The sequence below is a fragment of the Protomyctophum parallelum genome (genome assembly GCF_964188405.1).
Source record: "Protomyctophum parallelum genome assembly, chromosome: 19".
NCBI lineage: Eukaryota > Metazoa > Chordata > Actinopteri > Myctophiformes > Myctophidae > Protomyctophum > Protomyctophum parallelum.
Genome location: NC_139717.1, coordinates 33033629 through 33060160, shown reverse-complemented (window position 1 = coordinate 33060160; position 26532 = coordinate 33033629). Strand labels below are relative to the sequence as shown.

Genomic DNA, 26532 nt, shown 5'->3' with positions numbered 1-26532 from the left:
CCACAGTAGTGCTTTCTCTCCATTCATGAATCACTCTCTATCTCTCCTGTTCTTACTCTCTGTCACTCTGCTGCATCTCTGCCCACACTCCCACTTCTGTCTTCCTTGCTCGTCTCTTGAACAAAACAGGAGTAACAGGCAAGAAACATGTTAGAGATACATGGCAGAAATAACTTTATTGCCCATATAATAATGTGCTATTATTTTTCTATTAGGTTGCTGAGGACAAGGAAAGGAAGCTCCACCCTGCCCTTGAGTGTGCAAGTTGGAATACGACCAGCACAAATAATCCTAATCAGAGGTCTACAGCTATTGCACATACTAAGCACCTCATTTCCCTGGTTCCATTGTTGCAGCCTACTGTATGCTGGGCATTTCTACCCCCTCTTTGCTCAGCCACCCGAGAGATGTGATCGGGGATTAACCTACCCCTGCTGGGAGTTCAAGAGATCAATCATGGAGCGACTAAGACCCTTTTGAATAAATTCTCAGCGCTTGGACCAACTCAGAGCTTTACTCAGGACTCTACAGCTTCACTAATACTCATAGGCCTACCTGCTAAAAAGTAGTTTTATCTGCAGGGACTCAACAAAAGTTGACATTTTCCCTTAAAGGGTCTGGCTCGAGACTCTGACTTGAAAAGAGTGAACCACAGTCCACCACAGGGGCTGTGGGGCCCATTTTTTTGAAAACATTGATCCAGACAAGACCACCGCGGTGAGGGCGGTGATGGGCAACCAGAACACTGGCCCCCACAAAGGTCCTGATACTGTGTCAATTCAGAAAGAGAATGATCTTTCCACTAACAGTTCAGCAGGTACGTAAGCCTACTGTTTCCGTTATTTCTTTAGTCTGATATGTACTGATACCACTATTATATGTAAAGCCTGATTTATATAACAGATCTACAATCTCACAACGTGTCACGGAAACAATGCGTTGTGAGCTTGTAAATCTGCTATTTTCAGTGTGCGAAAAAAAGGAAAGGAAAGAAAGTATCGCCATAAAACAGCACAGCCCATGGCCACTGGTGTTGGCGGGCAAGCTGCCATGAAATTCTATTTCAAGACAATTTCACATCCCCACACACAACAGACAGGTGACCGTCATCCTTGTAGTCAGGGTGTTATACAGTAATATACTGTAGTACTGAGAGAGTCCCAGCCTAGGACGAACGGGGCTCAAAATTATCATTATCATTAATATGATGTGAAGTGTTAAGGTTTCACCAAACCATCAGTGTGAAGCTTATAGCTATAAAGATGAAATCGTTAAGCTACTGCCTACTGCCTGTTATATAACATTTGTGCAATATATCTAATGGTAAATATTGTGGTAATAGCTGGAGGCAAGGTGGTGACAAGCTTATCGTGGCCGGGGACGTGTGGAGATGACAGCCTGTTTGTCATTGTGAGCCACCTGCTAAAGAGCTGTGACACCACAATGGGCTCTATCTATACACACCATTTTGGAAAGAACTTGGGCCCCTTCCCTGCTTCCTTCGGTGGTGTTACCGCTGGTACTACTAATGAAGGCTCTGTTCCATTCTGGTCAAACAGAGTCAGGGTGCTGCTATTGTTGGCTCACTGGAAACACTCTGCTACACCAGTGTGGGTCTCAAAGTGTCCTTAAGTGTGTTCCAATAAAATGGCCCTGTACAGGTCTGTAACTCTCTGAGAGTGTACAAATGGAACCAAATGGACCCGTAACCGTAAGGGTCCCTTTGGTTCCATTTGTAGGAAGAGTTATTCTGTGTGCATAGAGCACATTCATTCACTGCAGAGCCATTGAGATATAAATAATTATGTTAATGAGGGGTCCGGAATGACAGGTCACATGGCTCATTATGCTTCATTAAAAATATACAGTAGTGTCTCTCTGATGGCAAAGCATTAATTGCATATTATTCTTGTTCTGGTTGTTTGTCAGAGCACACCTAAACAAATTAGCTGTAAAATAATTGTTATTTAGTCAAGCTCTTGTTAATACCTTTCATTGGTTCAATATTTATAGTGTTGTTCACTTTAAAGCAAAGTAAATTAATCTTGATGGTTTTACTGGCCAATGTCCAGAGAACCATTGATCTTGAATGTTAGCCTTCATGTGTCTCTTACCTGTTCCCTTTGATATTGTTCTGACTGACTAATACTATTGGAGCAGATTGCCCAAACTGTAAACTACTTTTGGTACCGAAAGCTTTTTAAATCTTAAGTCTTAAAAACAAACTAAAAAATGCAAAATCTCTAATATATAAAATAATTAAAAAATGTATTTAAAAAATACTAAAACAGTCTGTAACAAGCAAATACCAGCAAGTTTTATTGAAGCTGTTGTCTTGCTTGATGTGGTGGTCATTCATGTTCATATATATTGTTATAATTTTTGTCATGTCACTTATTGGTGTTAGTGAATCACCTGCCCATGCAGTCGTCATCAGTCACATGATGTGACGACTGGGTTTAAAAGGGAGTTGTCACATATACTGCCGATTATCACCTGATGAAGGCCGTTCACGGCCGAAACGTTGTGTATTATTTATGGTGTTTTGAATAAAAAAGCAAACACCTTGGAGCAAATCTGTGTGCGGACTCTCCTCTCTACAATATTTATAAACCCACAGACATACTTGGGCGAAAAGAAAGAAAGTTTAAGAAAGTTAAACGTTTCAATCTTGCTAGTTTTGTAGTCTGTCATATGCCAGAAGTATAAAATATGGCATTCATTTATGAAACAAGAAATGATCACATAGTGATATTTGTCAGGTGAAAGAAGCGCTGTCTCCGCTGTGTTCTCCCCCCATATTAGTATGATTATTATTGTAGTAACGTATATGTTTGTGATGTATGTCAGGTTTTCACCTGACAAAAATCATAGAGAGATTAAATATGGAGACGATATGGATCGGGTGTGTGTCAAGGGTTACTCTAAGTGATTTTGATCACTTTGCACTTTTGCTTGAACAACAAACGATACAATGATTACAATCTAATAGAATAGAAATCAACAACTACATTTAATTTCATTCAGTTGTTTTGACTGAGACGGAGTTGTGTGTAATCTGTATGTTTTTTGTGGGGGGGTGTCTCCATGTTGCTAGGAAGAGTCTCCAGGGACAGACCACCTGGTCCCAGTGCAGAGCTACTGAACTCACTACAGTCCCTAGGAGAACACAGTGACTACACACTGCTGCCACAGTCACTACACCAGGTGTGTGTGTGTGTGTGTGTGTGTGTGTGTGTGTGTGTGTGTGTGTGTGTGCGCGCTCGCGTGTGTAGGCGTTTGTGTGTAGGCGTGTGTAAAGCGAGAGAGAGATGTGTGTATATCTCAATGAGAGAGAGAGAGAGAGAGAGCAGGTGATGAATACAATGCAATCATTTTTTTCTAAAACACAGTGTGCTTTTGTATGTTATTTTGTATTGTGTGTGTGTGTGTGTGTGTGTGTTTGTGTGTGTGTGTGTTTCTGTGCGCACACACACCACTGTGCGCACGCCATGTGTGTGTGTCTAATAGAGTGTTCATCCTCTGTGACCTGATCTCCAGGGCTGTTCTGTGTGTTTTGTTGAGTGTCATCATGTGGCGCTGCGTTTCATCACCTATACTTTTATAACGGCCATCCTTTTGTTCGTCTGGGAGTGGAACAAAGTAGTCGGCTCCACGTCTGGCATGTATCTATTCTAAGAGAGCAGGGCTCTCTATCCCAAGGAGAGTGCATGGGTCAGTGTACTGTTGTTTGATTTGGATAGAGAGCTTTGAAAGGTGAGACTGTGAAGTGAAGGCGCTGTCAGATGCTACTGGCAGGTACTAGGTCAGCTAGGGGCACATGTCTGTCCTGAGATTCTTAGGCACTTTCAACCTGGGCGTCCCCATTTTGTGCATGTCATTACAGGATAAAATGTTTTATTTGTGTGTGTGTGTGTGTGTGTGTGTGTGTGTGTGTGTGTGTGTGTGTGTGTGTGTGTGAAAATAGCCGATCTACAAGCTCACAATGCACCCCTTCCTATGTAACCCACGGCTGCCAGTTTGACAGGTTTGGATTAAGTGATTAACCACTGTCTCACTGACCATTAGCAGTTTTTTTTTTTTTTTTTTATATATATATATGTTTATTGGTAATAGGTTTCAACAATTTAGTACAGTTTGAACATACCATTTTTTTTCCTCCCTCACCCCATCCCTCCCCCCAGTTATCGTCATCATTAAAACAATATAAAAAATTACATTCATAATTTAGTACAGACATACAAAAACAAACATACATACAGACATATGATATAAACAGGATAGGATACAAAAATAATAATTAAAGCACAGATAACAAAAACAATATAAATAACAAAAAATAAAATAAAATAAAACAAAATAAATACAATTATGAGTTGGGTTATTCGAGTTCAAGAGATAGTCAGTCACAAGTTATGTTGGAAAAGATTGTGTTCGGAATGTTGTCATACATCACCCTCTAGTCTATACACAGTTCTATCATTATGAGAATGCAAAAAAACACACATAGTATTGATTCAATTAGTCTGTCGGAAGTACTCTCAGATTCTCAAAGTAGGTAATAAATGGTTGCCAGCTAGAAAATAACCTTTCTGTTGAACCTCTAATTGTAAACTTTATTCTTTCCAATTAAAAAAATCCCATAATATCCTTAAGCCACATAGCTATAGAAGGGGAAGTTGGGGATTTCCATCCCAACAATATTCTACGTCAGTGTGGCAAATGCTACCATATTAGACTGTTTCTGGGTTAAAAAAATAGCGATATGGGGTGACGGCTCCAAACGAGCCTCAAATATATCGGACAAAATCTCAAATATTTTAGTCCAATAATGTACCAGCTTCGGGCAAGACCAGAACATGTGTGTGTGATTAGCTGGTGAGAGAGCACATCTATCACATTTAGCATCAATTCCAGGATATATTGCAGCAAGTTTAGATTTGTAGTAATGAAGTCTATGAAAGACTTTGAATTGAATGAGGCCTAGTCTAGCACATGATGTTGATTTGTTGACTCGATCAATAGCCACATCCCACCATTCATCAAGAAATGTTTCACCCAGCTCGGTCTCCCACCTATTCCTATTTTTGTCCATAGGGAGGATGTTTAATCTCATAAGAGATTGGTAAGTCACTGAAATTTGGCCCCTTTGCCCAGGATGCAGTATTAGGAGGTTGTCCCATGGTTTATTTGCTGGTTTCTCAGGGTAGGAGGGAAATAGATTTTTAACAAAATCTCGAACTTGAAAGTATCGGAAAAGATTATTGTGGGGTAGATCATATTTGGTACGAATTTTCTCAAAACTACTGAATACATTTCTCTCATAGAGATCTGAGAATTTGCCATCCTTAAATTTAAAGTGGGAGCGCAACTGTGACCAAATCTTAATGGTGGCAATCACTCATTAGCAGTTATTTTAACCACCACCATTTTAACCACAGTTTTTGGCATGTCATTATAGCTAAACAGAATAATAATAATTGGAAGTTAAGTGGATAAAGAATCAAGTAAATTTCTCAAAGGCACATCGCATCAATGTTATGTTGAGGGACAAGATAATGGGAGTCAGTTATTTTCCTTTTTTACATTGGGAACTGGTGACCTTCATGGTCATCTGCTCTGGTTTTCTGCTAACCATCCAACTGATCATGCACAGCTCATTACAAAGAAAACACTGACATAGCAATTGCAGGCAGGTTAAAGTATCTTCTTTGGAGTGTGGACTCCAAACCAGATAAAACTACTTGCCTGCAGTATATATATACAGTATATATACAGTACAGTACGGTATACACGTATATATGTGGACGATAAACAACCTACTCTATAATAATCAGGTGTCTTAAAACTGCTTATATAGATTGAAAGAGCAGGCCATAAATTCCTTTACATAGGCAAAATGGTTTATGTGGCATTGTATACCGGTTCCTAGAGGAGCTGGTACACACACTAGAATGTTATTTTTATTTCATGTCCAGTGCAAGTGCAAAAACTAGCCCAAAATAGATTTTACACCTTCAGAGTTTGAAGAGAAATGTCCTTTTGCACACCTATGGTGACGGACAGGTGTGTCTTTGAGTAATGAACTTGTATAATGGAAAAAGACTTACAAAACCAATTTATTTAGAGTAAGTCACTCTGACCTTCATCAGTCAGAATTAAATCACTCCTAAAAGGGACCAGCTGATGCTAATGATTGTTGTTATGATGATCAAACTGTTACAATCAGTGGGAGATACGCCAAAGACAATACTCTCATACGTTTTGTTTTTATTTATTACATTACAATACATTATTTTCCAGGTTAAATGTAAACAGTATATTATGACTACAGGAACAAAGCGCTTGCCTATAGTTCACTGGTTCCCTAACTTTTTAGCTTGAGACCCAAAACAGAAAATGTATGTCTACCCAAGACCCAAAGTAGTGAAAATAGCAGATCTACAAGCTCACAACGCGTCACGATGGGATGCGTTGTGAGCTTGTAGGTCTGCTATTTTCACTACTTCTTAAACTTTTTGCCAGCTGCTTGAAAAGCGTCTGGACAACATGTTGATCTACACCTACTAGTGACGTAGTGAAGACCTTTTCATGATTGGCTGCCTCTAGGCTGCCTCTAAGCCAATGGGAGACTTACCCATAAAACCCATAGTCTGAACTATGGGCGTCCTGTTTGGGGCATTTTCTTTTTATTCCTTTTCCCGTGGGTGCGCAATGTTTACAATATGGAGGAGGCAGCAGCGGCGGTGGCGGTCACTCATTCACCCTCCCTGCTACTAAATCATACTATTAACGTCAACTTTTACTAAACAATGGTTAAATCAATCGCCTAATAATCGTCTTGTGTAGACAGCGGCAATACCCACAGGCTCCAGTCACATCCCCCTCCCACTGCGGTTCAGAAATATGAACGCTGCTTACCCTTTTCTGCACATTGTATCCAAAAAGTTAAGGTCCGCTAATGCTACTAATTTGAATTCAGGAACGGCAAAGAAAATCCAAGTTTAAACGGTTAAACAAGTTTAATCATGGGGTTTACATAGCTTGTTAAGTCAGCCGCTTCCATTTTTTCAAGGAAGTTGAAGCGCCTCCCCTGGTCGAATGTGTAATTAGATTTTCCAACTGACTCCAGTTCAGTCGACATGTACTGCACGCACAACTTCACAAGCACAACTTCCTTGAAAAACAAGCTATTGGATTTTCTTCGCAATTCCTAAATTCAAATTAGTTTAGACCATTAGCGGACCTTCACTTTTTGGATACAATGTGCAGAAAAGGGTAAGCAGCATTCTTTTTTCTGAACCGTGGAGAAACGTGGAGAAAGTTACAAAGCACACCATTTGCTCCAAGGTAAGTTGTTTGTTGTTTATTAGACGATTGATTTAACCATTGTTTAGTAAAAGTTGAACACGACATAACACGGTCCTCAGTGGAGGATCGCAGATAGTAGACATGCTTGTCCTGCATAGCAACGGTATCGGGGCGGGGGAGGTGCGCAAGCGGGTGGGGCTTACCGTAAGGTCCATTATGACTGAGTCATTCTTGTTTTTAATTTATTTATGGAAATAATTAGGTTTTTACATTTATGAAATACTTTTCAAAAATATTGGAATTGTTTTTTTTGGTTTTTTTAACGGACAAAAGGAGATAGCCCATTTACTCGCGACCCATAAAAATGTGTACGTGACACAAAGATGGGTCCTGATCCACTGTTTGGGACACAGTGGCCTAGTTGGTTGGTTGCAGGGAACACACATACCTCACAAGTCATTACAATTTACAATTTAGGCATTTAGCAGACGCTCTTAATCCAGAGTGACTTACATTAAGCAAGAACAAAAAAGCATGGGAATACATCACATAAAAACATTTATCATGAAACATGCGTAAGCTAAGAAAGTAACAGTGGAATATCTATATAATGAAACTATACATATAAACTATACATCTATACTACTATGCTATACATGTGTACTATGACGTGCTATGACTACATACAATGCAATTATAGTGCTGTCTACATAACATGCTATAAGTCTGTATCAAATGCTATCTAAGTCTACAGAAATGCTATCTAAGGGGGTAAGTGCTATGGGCCATGATGGAGTCTGAAAAGGTGGGTTTTCAGACTACGGCAGAAGATTGGGAGTGATGCTGCAGTTCTGACTGCAATTCCACAGTTTTGGAGCCAGAAGTCATCATTAAGGACTTTTATTTGACACTTTCCTACCAGCTAACACGTTAAGCAGAGACATGCTGTCCACACACTTCACGTTAAGCAGAGACATGCTCCCCACACACTTCACGTTACTTCACGTGATGATGAGGATGCTCTGGAGGTCTATTGACTTTAAGCTGGTCTGGCTGGTGATGAGGATGCTCTGGAGGTCTATTGACTTTAAGCTGGGCTGGCTGGTGTATCCAGGGCGACATGGTGGTCCATATTGTACCACATTTAACAAGACATGATACAATTAGCTTTAACAGTTTCTCCTGCATTTGTGCATAGGAAAATTATTATTACAGTTGCTCAGTGAAGGACACATTAAAACATCCATGATGACATTTTTCCTTTACAGAGATGTTGGCTAAAGATACATTTAGGGCTACAACTATCCATTATTTTCTTACTTAAAAAAAAAATCGAATTAAACTTCATGTCCTAGAATTACAATTGGTGGAGCATACTTTACTTTTGCATTGCTGCATTTTCCAAGTATTTTATGGTGTGTGAGATTTCAATCAGAAAGGATAAAAAACTGATGCAACTGATAATGCACTGGTTCAGAGTTTAGCCTAAGACTTTGGCTAAAATCATAACCAGTGTAGTACCAGTACTTGGCTGACAGCAAGCAAAAGTATACAACCTAAGCCAGGTTGTATACATTTGCTTGCAGCCAGCCACGGTTACAATAAATACAAAGCACAATGCAGCAGAACAGACACTGCTTTTGAACTCGGACAACGGAAAGAAAAAGCACAGTGAACGATGAGAGTAGCATCCATCAGTTTGCATTATATTTATGGCACATGGGATAAGAGAGGTTATGGGGTAAGAGGTTATCTGATCCTACACTCTGAAGTGGGGAGTGGTTCAAATGCACCAAGCAAATGCTGGCTTGGACAGTTCCTAATGCAATGGTTTGACACAGCACTTTTATACATTAATGAGGTCATCTTCTCATGTTACTGTCTTCCTGCTCACATTTCCACTACTTATTTAGGAATATTGCATTATAGCCTTATACGTATATATATCTTATATCATAATCCAACAAATATAATGTTTCATATAATAGTTATGGACATACAGAAGAGAACCCACCTAGTAGTCAAAGTAGGGGAGCAGCATTGAAAGAACAATTAAAAGCATTTAGATAAAACTAATGAGAATACAAAGAAAAACTTCAAAGAAAAAAGCAGCGCACCTCCCTACGTTCTAACGTAAATGCCACAAGTCTGAGAAAAGTGCTCTCTAAAAATCCCTTTAAATCCATATAACATTAGCACTGATAGAACCCAGGCATAGAGACGAGGGTCATGTAGACTCTACATGACCCTCGTCTCTATGCACTCCTCTACATTGTAGAGGAGTGGTTCTCAACTTTTTCAGGCAGAGCCTCCACAAAGTAAATGGTTAATTAAGGGTGCATTTATGGTATATAGCATATATATTTATATAGGAAACCATGCAACACTTCGACACTAACTCTGGGGTAGCCTGGGATTCAACTGGGAACCTCGCAGTTCCCATGCAGCTGCAATAGCATATCTGTTTCTTTATGTGTTAATAATAATAATAATCTGATCGCCCATGGCTGTGTACTTGTACGTGAGACACAGTGTACTAGATATGTATTGTGTGCTGCCTGAACTGTAGCATACTTTATAGTTAGGCTACGAGAGACATCTCAGACAGGAAGGTCAGCCTTGCTGCAGTTAGCGGTTATTATGTCTCAAATCTTGTGGTCACGTCAGTTGGGATAGGTATACTTCAATCGGATTGTCACACACCACCCGGCCGGCACACACTACCTGTCTGTCAAACCAGACGAGGGTCCAGTACTTAGAGTTTACAACATTATGTATTAATAAAAAGGTCTTAAAAGAGGTGGAATGGAGACTACAACAGCGATACGCTAATGATCCTGAACATAAGAGGTTGCATGTGACTTGATTTCATGGGTTGTCTTATAAGTGTCATGAGATCTTTTTCTTTTTGCATTTGGTTAATTTGAATGGAAAAACAAAACATGCTTGACTGAGCTGCTTAATCAGTATTGAATGACAGTAACCTAATGATACCAGCAGAGCCCAGAATAGTCAATAGTCGAAAACTCGAAAGTAAAAAACTCGAGTTTTTTACTTTCGAGTTTTCGTTACCATTGTCGCAATGCTTGCTCTGGGTGGATCTTTGTTGGTTGTAAAGTGTCTTGAGACAACTTGTGATTTGACACTATAATAAAATTTAATTTAATTTAATTTAATTGAAAATTGAATTGAGTACTGTGTTTTTCAGTGTGTACTGCGTAGCGAGTGAGTGTGTGTGTGTGTGTGTGTGTGTGTGTTTTCCATTCTGTGTTTCTGTGTTTTGACAAACCTTGAAAACATCCAAACCCACACAGACTCATGGTTTATCATGTGACTTGACCGTTATTTGGTATAGTACACGGTAGAATTTATTTTTCTACTCCTCCAGTTCCAGTTATCCTACGCACCTGTCCTCTGTAGGACTTTTTTCTTCTAAATATAGTACACAGTAAAATCCTAATAATGTATTCATTTGTAACTCAGAGAGAATACAAATGTAACCAAATGGACCCTTACGGCTTACGGGTCTAGTTGATTAACTCTCAGAGTTTAATACCGGTGCTTAACACTGAGTATTCTGCTGTACTGTAGTACGCCTGAACACTGCCTTTTTGCACATGCTATGTGAAGATCTGTATGTACTCATTGTTCTGTCTCTCTCTCTCTCTCTTCAGATTGCAGAGGCCTACTCTCTCAAAGAGGACTGTATCCTTTCACCAAGTGACAACTGTGACGAGTGACATTTTCCCACTCACACACCAGCATTTTGCAGTCATGGTATGAAATGCAAGCGAGAAAGCCACGTAATGATTTGACAGTAAGCCAATTACATTTTCATGTGCTACGTGTGTCAACACGTGTGTGTGTGTGTGTGTGTGTGTGTGTGTGTGACAAACTTTGTCCTAACACAAACATGACAATGAATGGACAATTCTGTGTGTTTGTAACACAAACATTGCGAGACGGCGAGGACACAAATTCGGAATGAGATGATGAACGATGATAAGATAAGAGTGTCCATCACTTCACACTGGTGTGATTTTCCCCGTTCTGGACATTTGTGATGTAAAAAAGAAGTCAAAGGATCTATTGCTTGGATGCATAATTATTTAGACATGATGCAAATTCAAACAGATTTTTATTTACAGTACCAGTTTACCAGTATATTTAGAGTTTAATTATTAGGTCCCTGATCAGCGCATTTGCCATTTATGTAAGTGTGGCCACATGCATGATTATAATATGATCACATGAACGTCACACAATATACAATGCGGATAGACGGCTATGGGTGAAATTCAGCCATGTCCATATCCATTCCCTATTCCGACGTATAGGACAGGATGTTAATCCAGAGGATAGATTTCTCCTCAGTAATCAAAGGGCAATCTGGGCCATTATCTATCAGATCTTGACATTCCAGGAATCCAGGGTCATATAGATAGATAGATATAGATACTGTATATATATGGTTTTCGTCAGTGGAAAGTAGTCGACGGAATCAACACTGTAGGCCTACCCCTGTGATCCACAAATCACAGCTCTTCACTCACTTCCATGAATCGCACTTCAGAATTGAAGGCAATATACACAAAATGTGCGACCACACACACACACACACACACACACACACACACACACACACACACACACACACACACACACACACACACACACACACACACACACACACACACACACACACACACACACACACACACACACACACACACACCCAGGAAAGTGCCTGCAGATGACTTGTCTAGATCTAAGTCCTAGTCTTAAATCCTTATGTTATTCAGTACGGTCTGGAGCAGTCAGGACTCCCTCACAACATCATGTGGGAGCTGGCGAAAGGGTCTGGAGAAGAGAAAATCACACCTGTGTGAAGTGGGGGCACTCTTATCATTATACATCATCATACATCATCTCATGAACAACTGAATCTATGTGACTGGTTAGCCGATTTGCTCGTCTACATATGACGTACATTTTCCCTTCATTGTCAATGGCATTTATTGTTTTGTTGCCACAAATTGTCATTTAGCGGACATTTGACCTAATTTCTCCTTTCATTGAACTGAATGTATTTGATTGGTTAGCCGATTTGCTCGTCTAAATATGACCTACATTTTCCCTTCATTGTCAGTGGCATTTAATGTTTGTGTTGTGTCATATATAATGTTCTTGTGTTTTGTCTGCCTGTCTATATCAGTCTGTTGCTCCCTCCCTTACTTGGTCCTGTCTGTCTGTTCCTCTGTCATGTCAGAGAGTCTCTCTATGGCTGTTTCTGTTCCCCAACTCTGGAAGCTGCAGCCCGCAGGTCTGCAGTAGTTTCATTTTGTCGTTCTGCCTGTTTGTACTGTTGCCTTGGTAACTCTCCTGCTGCAGGGAAGAGGACTCTGTGTGTGTGTGTGTGTGTGTGTGTGTGTGTGTGTGTGTGTGTGTGTGTGTGTGCCTGTGTGCCTGTGTGTATGGGTGGGGAAAGAGAGAGAGAGAGAGAGAGGGTATAAAAGTGAGAGAGAGAGTACCAATATGATTTTCTGAGTTACAGTTTTATTTTATATGGGTTGTGGTGATAGAGAGACAGACACAGAGGGAGTGAGTGTGTGTTTACAGAGGAGGAATGCTAGAGGAGAATAAAATATGTCAGATGTTTTCAGGCTGAGGGGACAGACCGCACTCTGGGTGTGGATCCACCACAATAAAAACCTTGTTCCCAGGATTCCTCCTACTAGAGAAAGCCTGGAACAAGCTCTTTGATTCATTTTTGAGCTGTTGCTGTAATACGGTAACACCCATCCTCTGATTGGTCTGTTGAGTTGTCAATCAAAATGTCAATAGGAATCGAAAATGAGATACTTGATCAATTCTAAATAATAATTGGGCTGGCACCAGAGTGTGAGGAGGAAAGTGAAATCCTTCAGAACTCTTAAACTAGTTCTGCTTATCCAAGAAAAACAGGTATCATGGTCAAGGCAGCATTTTTTCCCCCAGAGGGACATATTGACAATATTGTCCACACATAGTGTATAATTATTGCTCAAGTGATTCTTCCCATTATTGACTACGCAGATGTTGTGTATCTGAACACAACTGACTCTCATCTTAAACCTCTAAATGTTTTATACAACTCCCTGTGCAGGTTTGTATTGAGATGCCCATATGATACCCACCACTGCCTCATGTACAAATCACTCAATTGGCAGCAGCCTAAATCAAGACGGCAACTACACTGGTATCTCTTCACTTATAAATGCATTTATTTTAGGTGCCCTGCTTACTTAAAACAGTACCTGACTCAGTCTACCTAATCCTATCCACTAAGACATCTACAATACCCTTACTTTAAAATCCCCAAAATCTCCAATGTGGTTGGGCGTAGGTCTTTCTCCTACAAAGCCCCATTCGATTGGAACAACCTCCCTCTATATCTTAGATCCATCTCGTCATATAGTTGCTTCAGGACCTCCTTACATTCACATCTAGACTCAACTTGTCTATGCTTCTAACCTGACTGTAACCTTTTATGACCCTGAAATATTTGGGCTGTGACCTTATCTACACTGTGTATTATGTGGTGGTTGGTGGTGTAGGTGGAAGATGGTGAGCAAGCTATTTGTGTATATATGTATGTATTTTTATATATCTGTTTGTATCTGTGTACTGCATATTTTGTGTATTTGTGTACAGTATGCTTTTCTGTATTTTGTTTTTTATGGGTCCCTCTTGAAAATGAGATGCTGCATCTCAAGGGGCTGTCCCTTCAATAAATAAATAAATAGTCAGTGTTGAATTGTGTTAACACTGCATGAATTTGGTAGATATGACTACTTTAAAATAGGGTCAACAAAATGTTGATGTTTTTTTATTATTATTATTTTACATATACTGTATTACTCACAATGTGTGAGTAATACAGTATATGTGTGTGTGTGTGTGTGTGTGTGTGTGTGTGTGTGCGCGCCCCAGTGTCTTTGCCATATACTACAGAGTTATTATATAATGATTGGACAGTTGGATGTGTGTTGCCGTCTTTAACTGCTGATGCTTCCAGACCAGTGGGCTGTCCAGTTCCTGCAGTTGGAGAAACTCTATCATGAGCGTCTGCTGTCCAATCTTTCCGCCCTGCAGGAGGACTGGGGTACTGCATGCAATATCTGATTATTGTTTGCATAATTAATTTACAATTCACGATAATACGATTGAAATCCTTTATAGAAGAGATAGAAAGATAAAAGAAAGTGTGTGTGTTTGTGTGCATGTGTGTGTGTGTGTGTGTGTGTGTGTGCGTGCGTGTGTGTGTGCGTGTGTACATTGATTTAATCTACATGTTATGTGTACTGTATGTGCATGCCAGTAATTAATAGGTCTACATGTATGTGACGTGTTAACCCAGAAAGCCAGTGGAAGGAAAAGAAGGATACTGAAAGCAGTGTGACCAACAGCATTGATGAGGAGCACATCGAGGTCCTCGGTCAGATTTGTAGGACACATCACAGGTAAGTTAGTAGATAATTGTGGATCAATGTGGAATCCTCCTAGTTACTTTGGAAGAATGCCTTTCCCTCTGGCTCACCTAGTTTTTGAATGTGTACTAGTCGAATGTACATCATTGTGTTATTACCTTCCGTAAACACATTGAACCCTAATCTGGGCATTGGCATTGGCATCAAAAAATGGAACAAAGGTGTAGACCCCTTGGGGACCATTGTCAAGTGTCAACTGAAGAACGTTTTAAATAAGTGGTTTAAACCTTTTTGTTGGCATAGAGCAAAATCCTCTGTGAACAGTTTTAGGCTCTACAGCCATCTGAAAGCAAAGCAAATGGAATTTATCCAGGTGGGTCCCAGACAGATTTGGAATGTCGGCTTATATTATGTTCTGCACACTTAATTTCCTCCTTTTTGCTTTCAACTGACATTCCACTTGATTATTTTCTACCAGACAAGAAGGGTTAAAAGGTTGGTAGGATGTTCCAAAGATCAGTTATACGAGAACCCAGAGACCTCAAACAGAAACCCTACCCAGTAAAATACCCAGTGTTCATTTAAATCAGAGAGTATACTTTTTCCTTTTACACTCAGAGGATGTAGTGTTCTGGAATGAACACTACAATTGAAGCTAGGACATGCATAGTGTATACGCTGCATAATGCTCTATTCGACTGTAAGATGCTGAACACACAGCAGCTAAGATGAATTAATGAAGGCCCTGCTTCACTAGGAACAAATCCTACAGACATCAGCAGATGACTATTTGCTGTATTTTATATACAGCAAAGCCAATGTCTTTTTTGAGCAATCGTTTAACTTTTGTTTCACTCATCGTCCTGCATATATTTACAACAAATGCATGCCTTTTTAAATCTCTTGAAAATAGCGTAGTGCACCGACAGCGAGGCCTTGAAGCCTGTGAGGCGCGTGAGGAGCGAGTCACTAGGTGATCAAATTCCTACGCTGAGCAGCTGATGGCCTCGCACTTGGATGAGTGCACCATATGAGTTGGCTAAGCGTGGTGGACGGAATAGGTTATCATGTGCACCAAAATGAGCGCTCCCTCCGCAACCCCTCGTCGTGTTTAGCCAATCATCGGATCAGCCAATTGGGATAACATACATGCCAAGGCTGACTGTAAATGTCTTTCAGGATTTGTTCCCATGTTGATGACAGGAAAGTAAACAACGTTCAGCCTCATTTCAAGCCATCTCCACTTCCTGCCAATTCCTTCCTTCCAATATCCTGCATGGCCCTGAGAGTAGTGTACCAAACAAACCTTTTAGCGTGCATTTAAAATAGATTCTCAAAGATTTTCTCTAGTCAAACATATCCACATTTTCTTTTTAATGCTTAATGGCTCCAGTCCAGTGCCCCAGGCTTCTGTCCTGGTATGTTTAATCAACATTTTGACGTAGACTGTCACTGTTCAGCTGGAGAACAGATGCCGTCTGACACTTGTGTGGCCTGTGGACAATGCAACACACACACACACACACACACACACACACACACACACACACACACACACACACACGCTTACTCTCTGCCTCTCTTTCTCCCACAACAGGCCATCACTTCGCACAGAAAAGGTAAGATGACTTTTATGTCTTCCCTTTCGATCTATTCATTTCCTCTTTTTGTATGACGGATAATCTATGGGAAGTGGTGAAGTACATTGTTTGTTACTGTTCCAACAGAGCATCTCAGACACCATGTTGACAGACATCCAAAGCATAGTGAGGCAGCATGACATGAACGAGATGGTACCACCCCAACATGACCACGGTAAACAAACACATACTTTATATTTATATTTATTACCAGGGGAACAAAAGACTAGTGATTGTAGTGGTTAAGACGTGTTCCCTTTGGTACGAGTACCAAAGGGAAGGCTCCTTAACCACTTGAACCCTAGCATCCATATCCTCGGGCAAACATTCAGTAAAAATCACGCCCGTGAGGGGTGCTTTACCAACCCTTTTATCATCTTAGATCATCGCAATATCATAACATAACATACATATGCCGATTTGCTCAGTGACAGACAAAAATCAAACTCTGTTCATTGTTAATGGCATTTAATGTTGTTAGTGTAGAGCAACCATATACTTGTCTGAGTGAAATGTCATCTGTTGGCGCTAGGCTGGCACATTGGGAAATTGAAATTCGTTAGAAGTGATCCGGAGGATCAGGTTGGTTGCAGGTAAATAGTCACATTGCAGCTTGGCTGCTTTAGACTGTTTTTGGTCACACAATGCATTGTGTATCAGAAGCGTCAGTGTCCTGGTTACATCCATTACCTTATGTGGGAGTGATGGGGTGGAGCTTTGTGTTGCGGCCCATTGACGTGTCACATTCAACATGTGGAGTTCAACATTGGGGAACTTTGACCGGGTGTAATAGTATGGGGTGTTGAGTCTGTTGACCCCACATGTAATTTTCTTTCAGTGAGTCAGTCAACATGAGCCAAATAGATTACACGCCAGTAAATCAGTACTGCCCAGTGCCCACAATCTGCATCGCAACATGTTTTGGTTACTTTCCTTTCCCTTTCCTTACTACTCCCCTTCAGATACGGATGTGTGACCGTGCTTGCTGCCATGCTCAACATACTGAGATCACTGCGTTTGACTACGTTCTCGCTTAGATCAGTAACAGTGGCGTCACACTGCGCTCCTTGTGAATGCACAGCCACAGACAGACAATCGCTCCAAGAGCGAGCGGCAGGCAATCTACGTCTGATTCAGCTGTATCAAATCATTGTCCTGGGCCTCGCATAGATAAAAGCTGACCACAATCCAGCTCTTGTCGTTGGCGGGCGTGTGCATGAAACCAGCACAAACACAAATGTGCCCACTTGTCTGAACCACCTATCAGATTGCCCGCTCCTCCTTACTGCCCGCTCGCCTCTCATTGAAAATGTATTACTATACGGATCCGTGGCTTCCCGTCTGAAAAGCTCTTTACACATACAAAGCTCAGCTTATGAATGAATATTAAATGTGATCAATAATCAGTGGCCTTCTATCGCCTGTGTTTCCAGTCAACAATGCTCAAATGGCACACAGGCATGAGGATGCGGAGGACGAGGAAGAAGAACAGCAAAGTATGACAACAGAATCAGAGACGTCTTCCCAACACCGGGAGAGAGCCGGTGGCAGCGAAGAGAGCCAACCGGAGGAAGACGTGGAGGAGGCGTACGAGGAAGGGCTGGAAGTAGAGGAGGAGGAGGAGGAGGAGGGGGGGGACGGGGAGGTCCTGGGTGAGGCGACCCCGGAAGAGGAGGAGGAGGAGGGGGGGGACGGGGAGGTCCTGGGTGAGACGACCCCGGAAGAGGAGGAGGAGGAGGAGGAGGAGGGGGGGGACGGGGAGGTCCTGGGTGAGACGACCCCGGAAGAGGAGCAAGTGAAGGTGGAGTGGCCAGCAGGAGTCCCTCAGGCCTCAGTCAAGGACCTGGTCAAACTGTCCCACAAAGATGGGGTAGGAATTGTCTGTCTGTCTGTCTGTCTGTCTGTCTGTCTGTCTGTCTGTCTGTCTGTCTGTCTGTTTGTCTGTCTGCCTGCCTGCCTGTTCAATTAAAAAATAGAAATACTAATTCAATTCAATTCAATTCAATTCAATTCAATCGCTTTTACACATCTCATTGCTTTTGTTAAACTAGTGAGGGTGGGAGTTAAGGATCAAATTCATGATCTTTAAAGTGCTGAGTTGCTGACCCAGACTTCTCCATCTGTCCTCGGACACTCCCATAGAAGTTAACTCTTCTCCCTCAATGAGATCATCATTGTCGTCATCAGCATGTTCCAAGACTTTAGGGTCCACCCATGTTAACCACTTAAACCCTTTTTTCTCTTCACCAAAAATAGCAGATCTAGAAGCTTGCAACGCATTGCATTAGGAGCTTTTAGATCTGCTGTTTGTGCTGAATGTTTGTCTCAGAATAGGGACGGTTCATGTGGTTTAATGGTGTGTCCCAAGTGTGGACACATAAATCCAGCCAAAATACACTGATTGGTAGTGAGTTAGAGCAAGCCTTGTTGTGCCAGGACACTTCCCTCCTGGCTGAAACAGTGAACTGCTGAAAGGGTTTTCCTTAAAAACAAATGGTATGGGCCTAACATTGTGATGGTCAGGATCAAAAGCCTTTATGTATTCTAGTAGAGGTTTGACAGGGTTTGGTATGGCTGGGGTCTGTTCTTTCGGGAGGAAACCTGTCAGGCTTCACACCTGACAGGCTGTCAGACATAGGTACTAGAATCATCTTATGCTGTGATAATCTAGCATAGTGGGATGCTTGAGTATGGGTCAGGGTAAACGCTGAAGGTGGCATTTGAACAAACCTCTGTGGAGCGAAGTGAGGGACTCAGGGGAGACCATAGTCGAGTGGGGCAGCCATAGCTGAATGGCTGGAAAAAAAGGCAATGCTCGTGAACTGTACACTACAGTGCATAGCGGATGTCTTCTTCAATTGGGCCTTGTCAAAGCCAGAGATAAACCATAACTGGTTTTAATGAGCCTTTCGCAGTTTCCCTGTACAAGCTGTTTGTACGTAGACATGCATGGCTTAATCTTTGAGACAAGAACCACCTGGGAGGAGAAGGTACCAGGTTTGATACCCGGCCCCGGCAATGTGTCGAGGTGTCCTTGAGCAAGAACCAGCACTCAGCTGGGTGAAGCTAAAATTGGAATTTCCCCCATGGGATGAAATAGATCTAATTATTATTATTAGAGGTCAAATTACCGGTATAATTGCTGCGTCTGCGTAGCCTCGTCATTCGATTTAATCACATGTCCATTGGGACATCCACGTGCATTCCAGATTTCCAGGTTTTATGACCGCATCATCATGTACTTTATAGGGTGGTAGTGACTCAGGAGGTAGACTCAGGAGGCTTTTCAACCATATCAAACTCAATTTCCCTTGATACAAATTCCCATAAACAATCTGAAAAGCAGACTTCTCATAATATGAATCCATTCGTTTGAACCAGGTTCCAGTGCTAATGGAGAGGGCTTGGAAATTTAACGGAAATATATTTAAAACCAGTATTGAACACAAGAAATCACACCCGTGTGAAGTGAGGGGCGCTCTTATCATCATACTGCCATAAGCATACATGATGTCATTCCGGACAATCACAATTTGTGTCCTCACTTTTCCGTCTTCACTTTTATCTTCAATGTTTGTGTTTACACAAACCCGGAAAGCTGGGCATAGCGCCCCTCAAAAACAACTTCATAAGCAAATGATGGAGAAGGTTTTTATATTATTATTTTGTATTATTATTATTTTCCGTATATATCAACATGAATAGATTTTTATAATGCACTAAATCAATGAATCTACTATACAGTGATAAGTTTGTAGATCTGCTATTTTTAAAATAATCGTTCATTGATCAATGATCATAATCAAGGCAAAAGTTGTTAATAATGGTAAAAAGAATGTGGAAGTCATATCGTCCAGCCCTAGTTAATACCCAGCTCAGATCCCTTTGTTTTGGGTCTCCACCCACAGAGTTCTTCTCCAGATGGCCTGGTTTCCATCCTGAAGAGGAGGAGAGCATCTCTGGACGGACTGCCTCCATCAGGTCCTGCTGCTACCAAAAGCCCCTCCAAACGCAAGGTCCGCTTCATCGAGCCAGAGGACGCCATGGAGCATGGTACACACGCTGGCACACATGAGCACAGGAATGACCAGACATATTCACACATGCTATACACACACTTTAGTTGTAAGCTTGTCTGTATGTCATGCAATGAGCATTAACACACCATGGTATAAAGTCTTCACTGTTTTGGGATATGAACTGCTTCCTGGAACGTGAAATGTATGTTGCTGAAAGCATGTTGGTTATTTGTTGTGACATAACAGACATTGGACAACATGAATCTTAGCGTTATTCTGACCATGTCGTAATAGGCAACATAGATGATGTCACACCCCTGCTTTGGGTGAGGGTAGTGTGCGTGAGCGCTCAGATCAATGAACCAATATGATCCAACACCATGATCCCGGCAGCACCAGGATCGTGATCCCAGAAGATGATGGTGATGTGTTTGCTTCAATAAAGAACCTGAAGTTCGTAGCTTGCCATTTGTCCATACACCATCCAGCAAGCATGCACTCTTGTTGGCATGTACAGCACAAAGTTGGCCATGGTCCCGTGACAGTATGTTGTCACCTTGTCACAGATGATCTACAAGCTCACTTCACAGTGCAACATGTTGTGAGCTTGTAGATTGGCAATTTCCACATTTTTATGTAGAGGGAAATGGGGATGGGACAAAGTATAGACCCGTAGGGGACCCCAGTCAACGAAGTAGGGTTAACTACAGTAGGTTCTATGTGGTTGGCAATGGCATTTTTTTTTAAATCTTATTTAAAAGAGTCCATGATGGATTGAATGGGTTTGAAGTGCTCACAACATTGTGACAGTTAACAACTGAGTTGTCGGTAATACTGGAGAAAATGGGACGCTGACACATCTTTTCTGTCTCGTTCTGTATCTTTCCTCTACGTGCAGATGAGGTGGGCGGAGACTCGTGCTTGATCCTGCTGCTGTTGTGCCTGGTTACCGTGGTGATTAGCATCGGTGGGACAGCTCTTTACTGCACCTTGGTGGACACATACTCCAACATATGCACCGACTTCTCTCACAATGTGGACTTCTACGTCATGAATGTACGGCGGTTCCTCGATGAGCTCAGACGGTGGCTCCCCCTCTGGACTTAAACACCGACAACAGCCTGATTTAAAACTTTGTTTCGTGGCATTTCCATTATATCAAACTGCTATAATGGAGGGCGACAGATGAGAGGCATGGAGGAGGGCATGAGTTTGTGAGTAGAGCCCGACCGATATATCGACTCTGGTCGATATATCGGTCATTATTTGATTTTTATGACGACATTGCTATCGGCAATTATGCAGCCACTGTGTCTCAATTTTAACCAGTTTAAACCCAACGTCCATATTATTTCACCATGTAATTATAGGCGAAGATCTGCAGAAATCGAAGATCTGAAGTGGTTAAATAAAATAATGTCCAGCTTATGTGTTTATTTATTTTTTTATCTATCAAAAGTTAAATATTTTAACATTTATTTCAACATTTTGTACAAATATCGGTCAAAACTTGGACTTGGGCTCTCCAGAATCGCGATCGGCATCTGACCCATACATCTGCCATTGGTTTGACTTTATTTGTGAGACAATTTCAAAACCTCAATATCATAAGCACCAAGACACCATGGATATATCTGAGCATTTATCTGTTTTGATCTTCCACAGTGTTAAATGCTTTGACTATACTCTAGTTGGCAGGCTACTTATGGGGAATCAGCTTCCCCGAGATTGACTTACTGTATGTATCAAATATGCAGTCAAGGCCAAGAGCCATTACGAATCTGAGAAACCCACAAACTAAACAATAAACTTGAGTCCTTGAAAGAGCTACCCCTTTGGCAGACAAAACATTCTTTATTTTGATGTTGGATAACATTTATTGATCCTTTATTGAGGGAAATGAAGATGTCAGCAGCAGCAGAATATATTGAATATTTTACTAATAAGTTCATATCTCATGGCAAAGGTTTACTCTTACATTCCACATAAAGTATTTGAGATATGACTGACCACTTAAAATAGTTACAAACAATGCACAAGACAGATTCAGTAGAATATTGTTGGTCTTGATATTAAAGATATCAAATGTTTCTATGCTATCTATCCTTTTGCAGCAAGACACAAGTTCATTTTACCACACAATGCTTTTCACCATCATGTTTTTATTTTGCCGGCTACAGTATATGGTATAATGTACAGACAGTCCACAAACTCAGGCATTGACTTTTGTCTTCTGGTGCTCAGTGCTTCCACATTCCTCCGGAAGTATCCGCTTTTAATAACATTTCCAGTCTTTCCCTTTGGAGAGCAAGCATTTGTACCGGTGCTTTAAGATCCCTCTTGGATAGAAGATGCATCTAGATTGTGTGTCGATGGGACACCAATACATTTTATACACACACCTGAATAGGTGTACCCTCGTACCTAACCTATCTGGTTAAGGAATCGTCACAAAAGCATGTGATGTACCTCCAATAAAATAGTAGTAGTACTAGTACTACTATTGTACTAGGCCTCCTACCTTTGCCCCTGTACATTATATATCCTCACTGAAAATAGCCAAACTACAAGCTCACAATGTGCCACATAATTGTAACACGTTGTGAACTTGCAGATCTACTATTTTCGCAGAATGTTTGCCCCAGAATATAGATGCTATGTTGTTAATAGCCAGGTTTACATGTTAGGATGCCTGTTGGAGTAACAAGTTATTTTCCATGTTTTGTTCAGTTAAGATGATAACTCTTTCCCAGTGATGTTCAATTATTTTGACAACCCCCCCACAACCCCTGCTTATTCAGTACCCTCCCTCTATTTATGCTGGTTTGAAACTATGCAGTTAGTTGAGAGTTCAGAAACTGCATTGATAATAAAATACAAAACAACTAAACTCTGCCCTTACTAACCCTGTCGCTAACCCTATCGCACACGAAGCCACTTTGTCGGATAAATGTGCCGCTGGAATTTAGGAGCGGATCCCCATGAAACAGTCCCCTCTGCCATTCAGAAGCAGGAGCAACTGCATCATCAGACAAACCTGTTTCCAACCCTAGTAGTAGGCTACCCACTCTTAATTCACCTTCACAGTCTTGATGCATCTATTCCTTGAATATAGGTTTGAAAATGAACATTGGTTATGTTGTCTCTGTTTTATTTTGTCTGAAAGCAGAGCTTTATGGACCAAATGTTGTGTTGTCTGACCGACTCAGGTAACACCACTTTATTTAAAAACAGTAGACTTTTCCAAGAATATTCACCTGTGGAAACTGTATTTTATGAATGGAATGGATGTAACGAAAATCTGTCAGCGTGTTGATTTTCCCTCATCGCCTTGTATTTGCATACATTTCCACTGCTTTTCTCCAAGCTTGAGATAGTTGTATGAAATGTCAGTTTCTTGTCCCTGTACATATTGTTTATCGAGCAACATGCAATTCATGTTTATATGTTTGAATATTTATGTTGACTTTTATTCACAATTGGGTGCAAATAATATCAAATGGAAACATTTTCCTTGTGTTCTGTAAAACGCACCCATTTCATCAGTGTATATTTGCACAAACAGGCATACATTAAGTGTCGTCACATGTGCATGTGTGTATGTTTTTTAGTACATGTCCATTTATTTTTGTATGCATGTGTGTGTATGTGGTGGGGTGGGGTGGTTGTGGATTGGATCCTAGCTACTGTGCATTTGGTGCATCTACCATAGATAGCTTAATTGCATGTCTGAGTGTGTCCAGTATAATAGCCTCTATATTATAGCACTTCTGCAGTGCCGCCTTGTGGTAGTTCATGGTAACTGCCTCTGGCTAAACAGTGGGGTATCTCAGAGCAGCAGTGGATCCCAGAGGAAGGTACTATAACTATAGACACACCATGGCTACTGCCACTTACCCCAGTGCCTACTGGGCAAACCTCCTCTGTGATATGCTAGTTATATATGATATCCCTAAGGATATCCCTATAGGTGATATCCCTAAGGAAGAATCTGTCTTAAAGGCCCTCATGAGGCAGTCACCACCACTCACCAGACTCACCAATAGAGCGGCGTTGTGCACAAGGGGGTCATGAGCTCATCATGTATGTCATTGTCAGGTGGAGCTGACACAGTGAGGATAGGAACTACACTTCCTAAACTAGAATGAAATCATCACATCTAACCCTCACCATCTCCATTTACAAGCACTCGTCCAAAGGGGATTTCCTCGAAATTGTGGGGCAGCCTGGAAAATGTTTGTGTCTAATGTGAATAATTATAACCACAATCACCACATGAACCCTTGCGTCCCTATTCTGGGGGCGAACATTCTGTGAAGATCTACAAGCTTAGCCTCAACGCAATGCATTGTGAGATTGTAGATTGGCTAAATTTGGCAAAGAGATTTGGATCAAGTAAGTAGAGCCCTGGGTGACCCTGGTCACTACAGTACATACTGTAGTGTATATCTCTGCTGTCGGGAAGAAACCACCTAACTCCAAAATGTTCAAGAAATGAAGATAACCGTATATTTTGAAAACAAAGCAATACTGTTGGTGTTGTGACTTTATATATTGTCAATTACTTGCATGAGAGGGGGAGAGGGGGTGGAGTTAGTTGCATTAGCAGACAGTTTGAGGGTCCAATGGAGTTAAGATGTTTTGTCCAGTGTTTTGTACTACCGGTACTTTACATTGGTTAAATATTTTCAAAACAACACAGAGCACTGATTCCAAAACAAAGTAAAAAATTGAGTTAGGTGGTTTCCTCCCGACAGCAATGTTGTTCAAGTGGTTAAAGGTGATTCTTGGAAAATGCAAAATTTTCTGATAATTGTAGAACATCGGATAAATAAATAAATTCACAACATTTCCAATTGTGATTATTGAAGAATGTATTTATAGTTCTGACAGCTACTGTAATCTTATTGTTGTGTGGGATCATTTCTACCATGCCCCAAACGTGTTCAAGACTTGATGGTTCTTAGTAATTGAAGAAAGATTTTCTTTCCCCTTCTCAAGGGGGTTTTATGTTGTTCAATGGAAACCCATCTGGCCTCACTACTTTAACAGACGGAAATGAGGGATAATAAAATATAAAATTGGGAAGGTTTAAACCCCCATTTTTAGGCAGCCTGGAGTGTTGAAAGACTAACTCTTGGGAGTTTATTTCCCCAAAAAAATTATGAGGAAGCTTTGTTGAACCTTAAAATAGCTTGTGAATGTGTGTATCACAGTTTGGATAAGTGTAGACCATTTAACATTTTGCTATTAATGTTGTCAATGTGAGATCATAGACAATAGACATAGGCGATCTGTTCCTTGTAGATGTACAGTATTTGTTGGCCTACAGCCCTACATGGATTATGTTGGCCCTCTGGATTCTGCAGAGGGTCTATTTTTCTCCCTACTGTACTGTATATATAATTTCTGTCGGAGGAAACCTTGTACCGTATTGTCCCGAATATAAGACGACTCTGATTATAAGATGACCCCCATTTTTCAAGACTCATTTCTGTAAAAATAACATTGAATGTCAAATAGTCTAGTCCCCAATTATAATACGACCCCGTTTTTTATGTCTTTTTCAGAAAATGGATAAAAGAACCTGTATGTTCAAATGGATTTACTCAGTCACAAGCCCCTGTTAATACTTTTCATAATATTTGTAAAACCCAGACTTAACGTTTCACTTTCACTTAAATATTTTAATCTCACAATGCGTCGCTTTACAATGTGTTGTGAGCTTGTAGATCAGGTCTTAATATGAAATAGGGAGATATGGCAGCAACGAGTGTTCCCTTCCCAGTTATCATAGAAACTAATTTTATTCTATTCACTGATGCTGCCTTCCGTACCTGGACCATAGGACAATGTGTAATTGATTAGGCTTAGGCTCACACATCCATCAGATCTTCTGACAGTTTTAACAGGTTGTCCTGCTTTACAGTAAGTGCAGTCATAACATAATTAGTCTTAAAAAAAAAATACTTAAATGCAATATAGTCCATTTTGACCAGTGCCCCCCAAGGGCTCTATCTTTGAACTACCCAGCGTTCCCCCTCTAGCCTCTACACAGCCATCTCATTGCCCCATATAGCCGATCTACAAGCT

General features: G+C 41.0%; 1 protein-coding gene across 1 annotated transcript in view; it reads left to right on the top strand.

The window, feature by feature from the left end:
- Positions 1 to 25969, top strand: part of cnstb (consortin, connexin sorting protein b) — a 28423-nt gene extending 2454 nt beyond the window's left edge. Inside the window, exons 2-11 of the mRNA XM_083790571.1 lie at positions 216 to 817; positions 3098 to 3207; positions 10986 to 11016; positions 14369 to 14455; positions 14711 to 14813; positions 16378 to 16399; positions 16508 to 16595; positions 17854 to 18290; positions 20329 to 20473; positions 21338 to 25969. Of these exons, the coding sequence (XP_083646697.1) occupies positions 730 to 817; positions 3098 to 3207; positions 10986 to 11016; positions 14369 to 14455; positions 14711 to 14813; positions 16378 to 16399; positions 16508 to 16595; positions 17854 to 18290; positions 20329 to 20473; positions 21338 to 21546 (1320 nt within the window). The 5' untranslated portion in view covers positions 216 to 729 and the 3' untranslated portion in view covers positions 21547 to 25969. The remainder of the gene's footprint in view (positions 1 to 215; positions 818 to 3097; positions 3208 to 10985; positions 11017 to 14368; positions 14456 to 14710; positions 14814 to 16377; positions 16400 to 16507; positions 16596 to 17853; positions 18291 to 20328; positions 20474 to 21337) is intronic.
- The last annotated feature ends 563 nt before the right edge of the window (positions 25970 to 26532 follow it).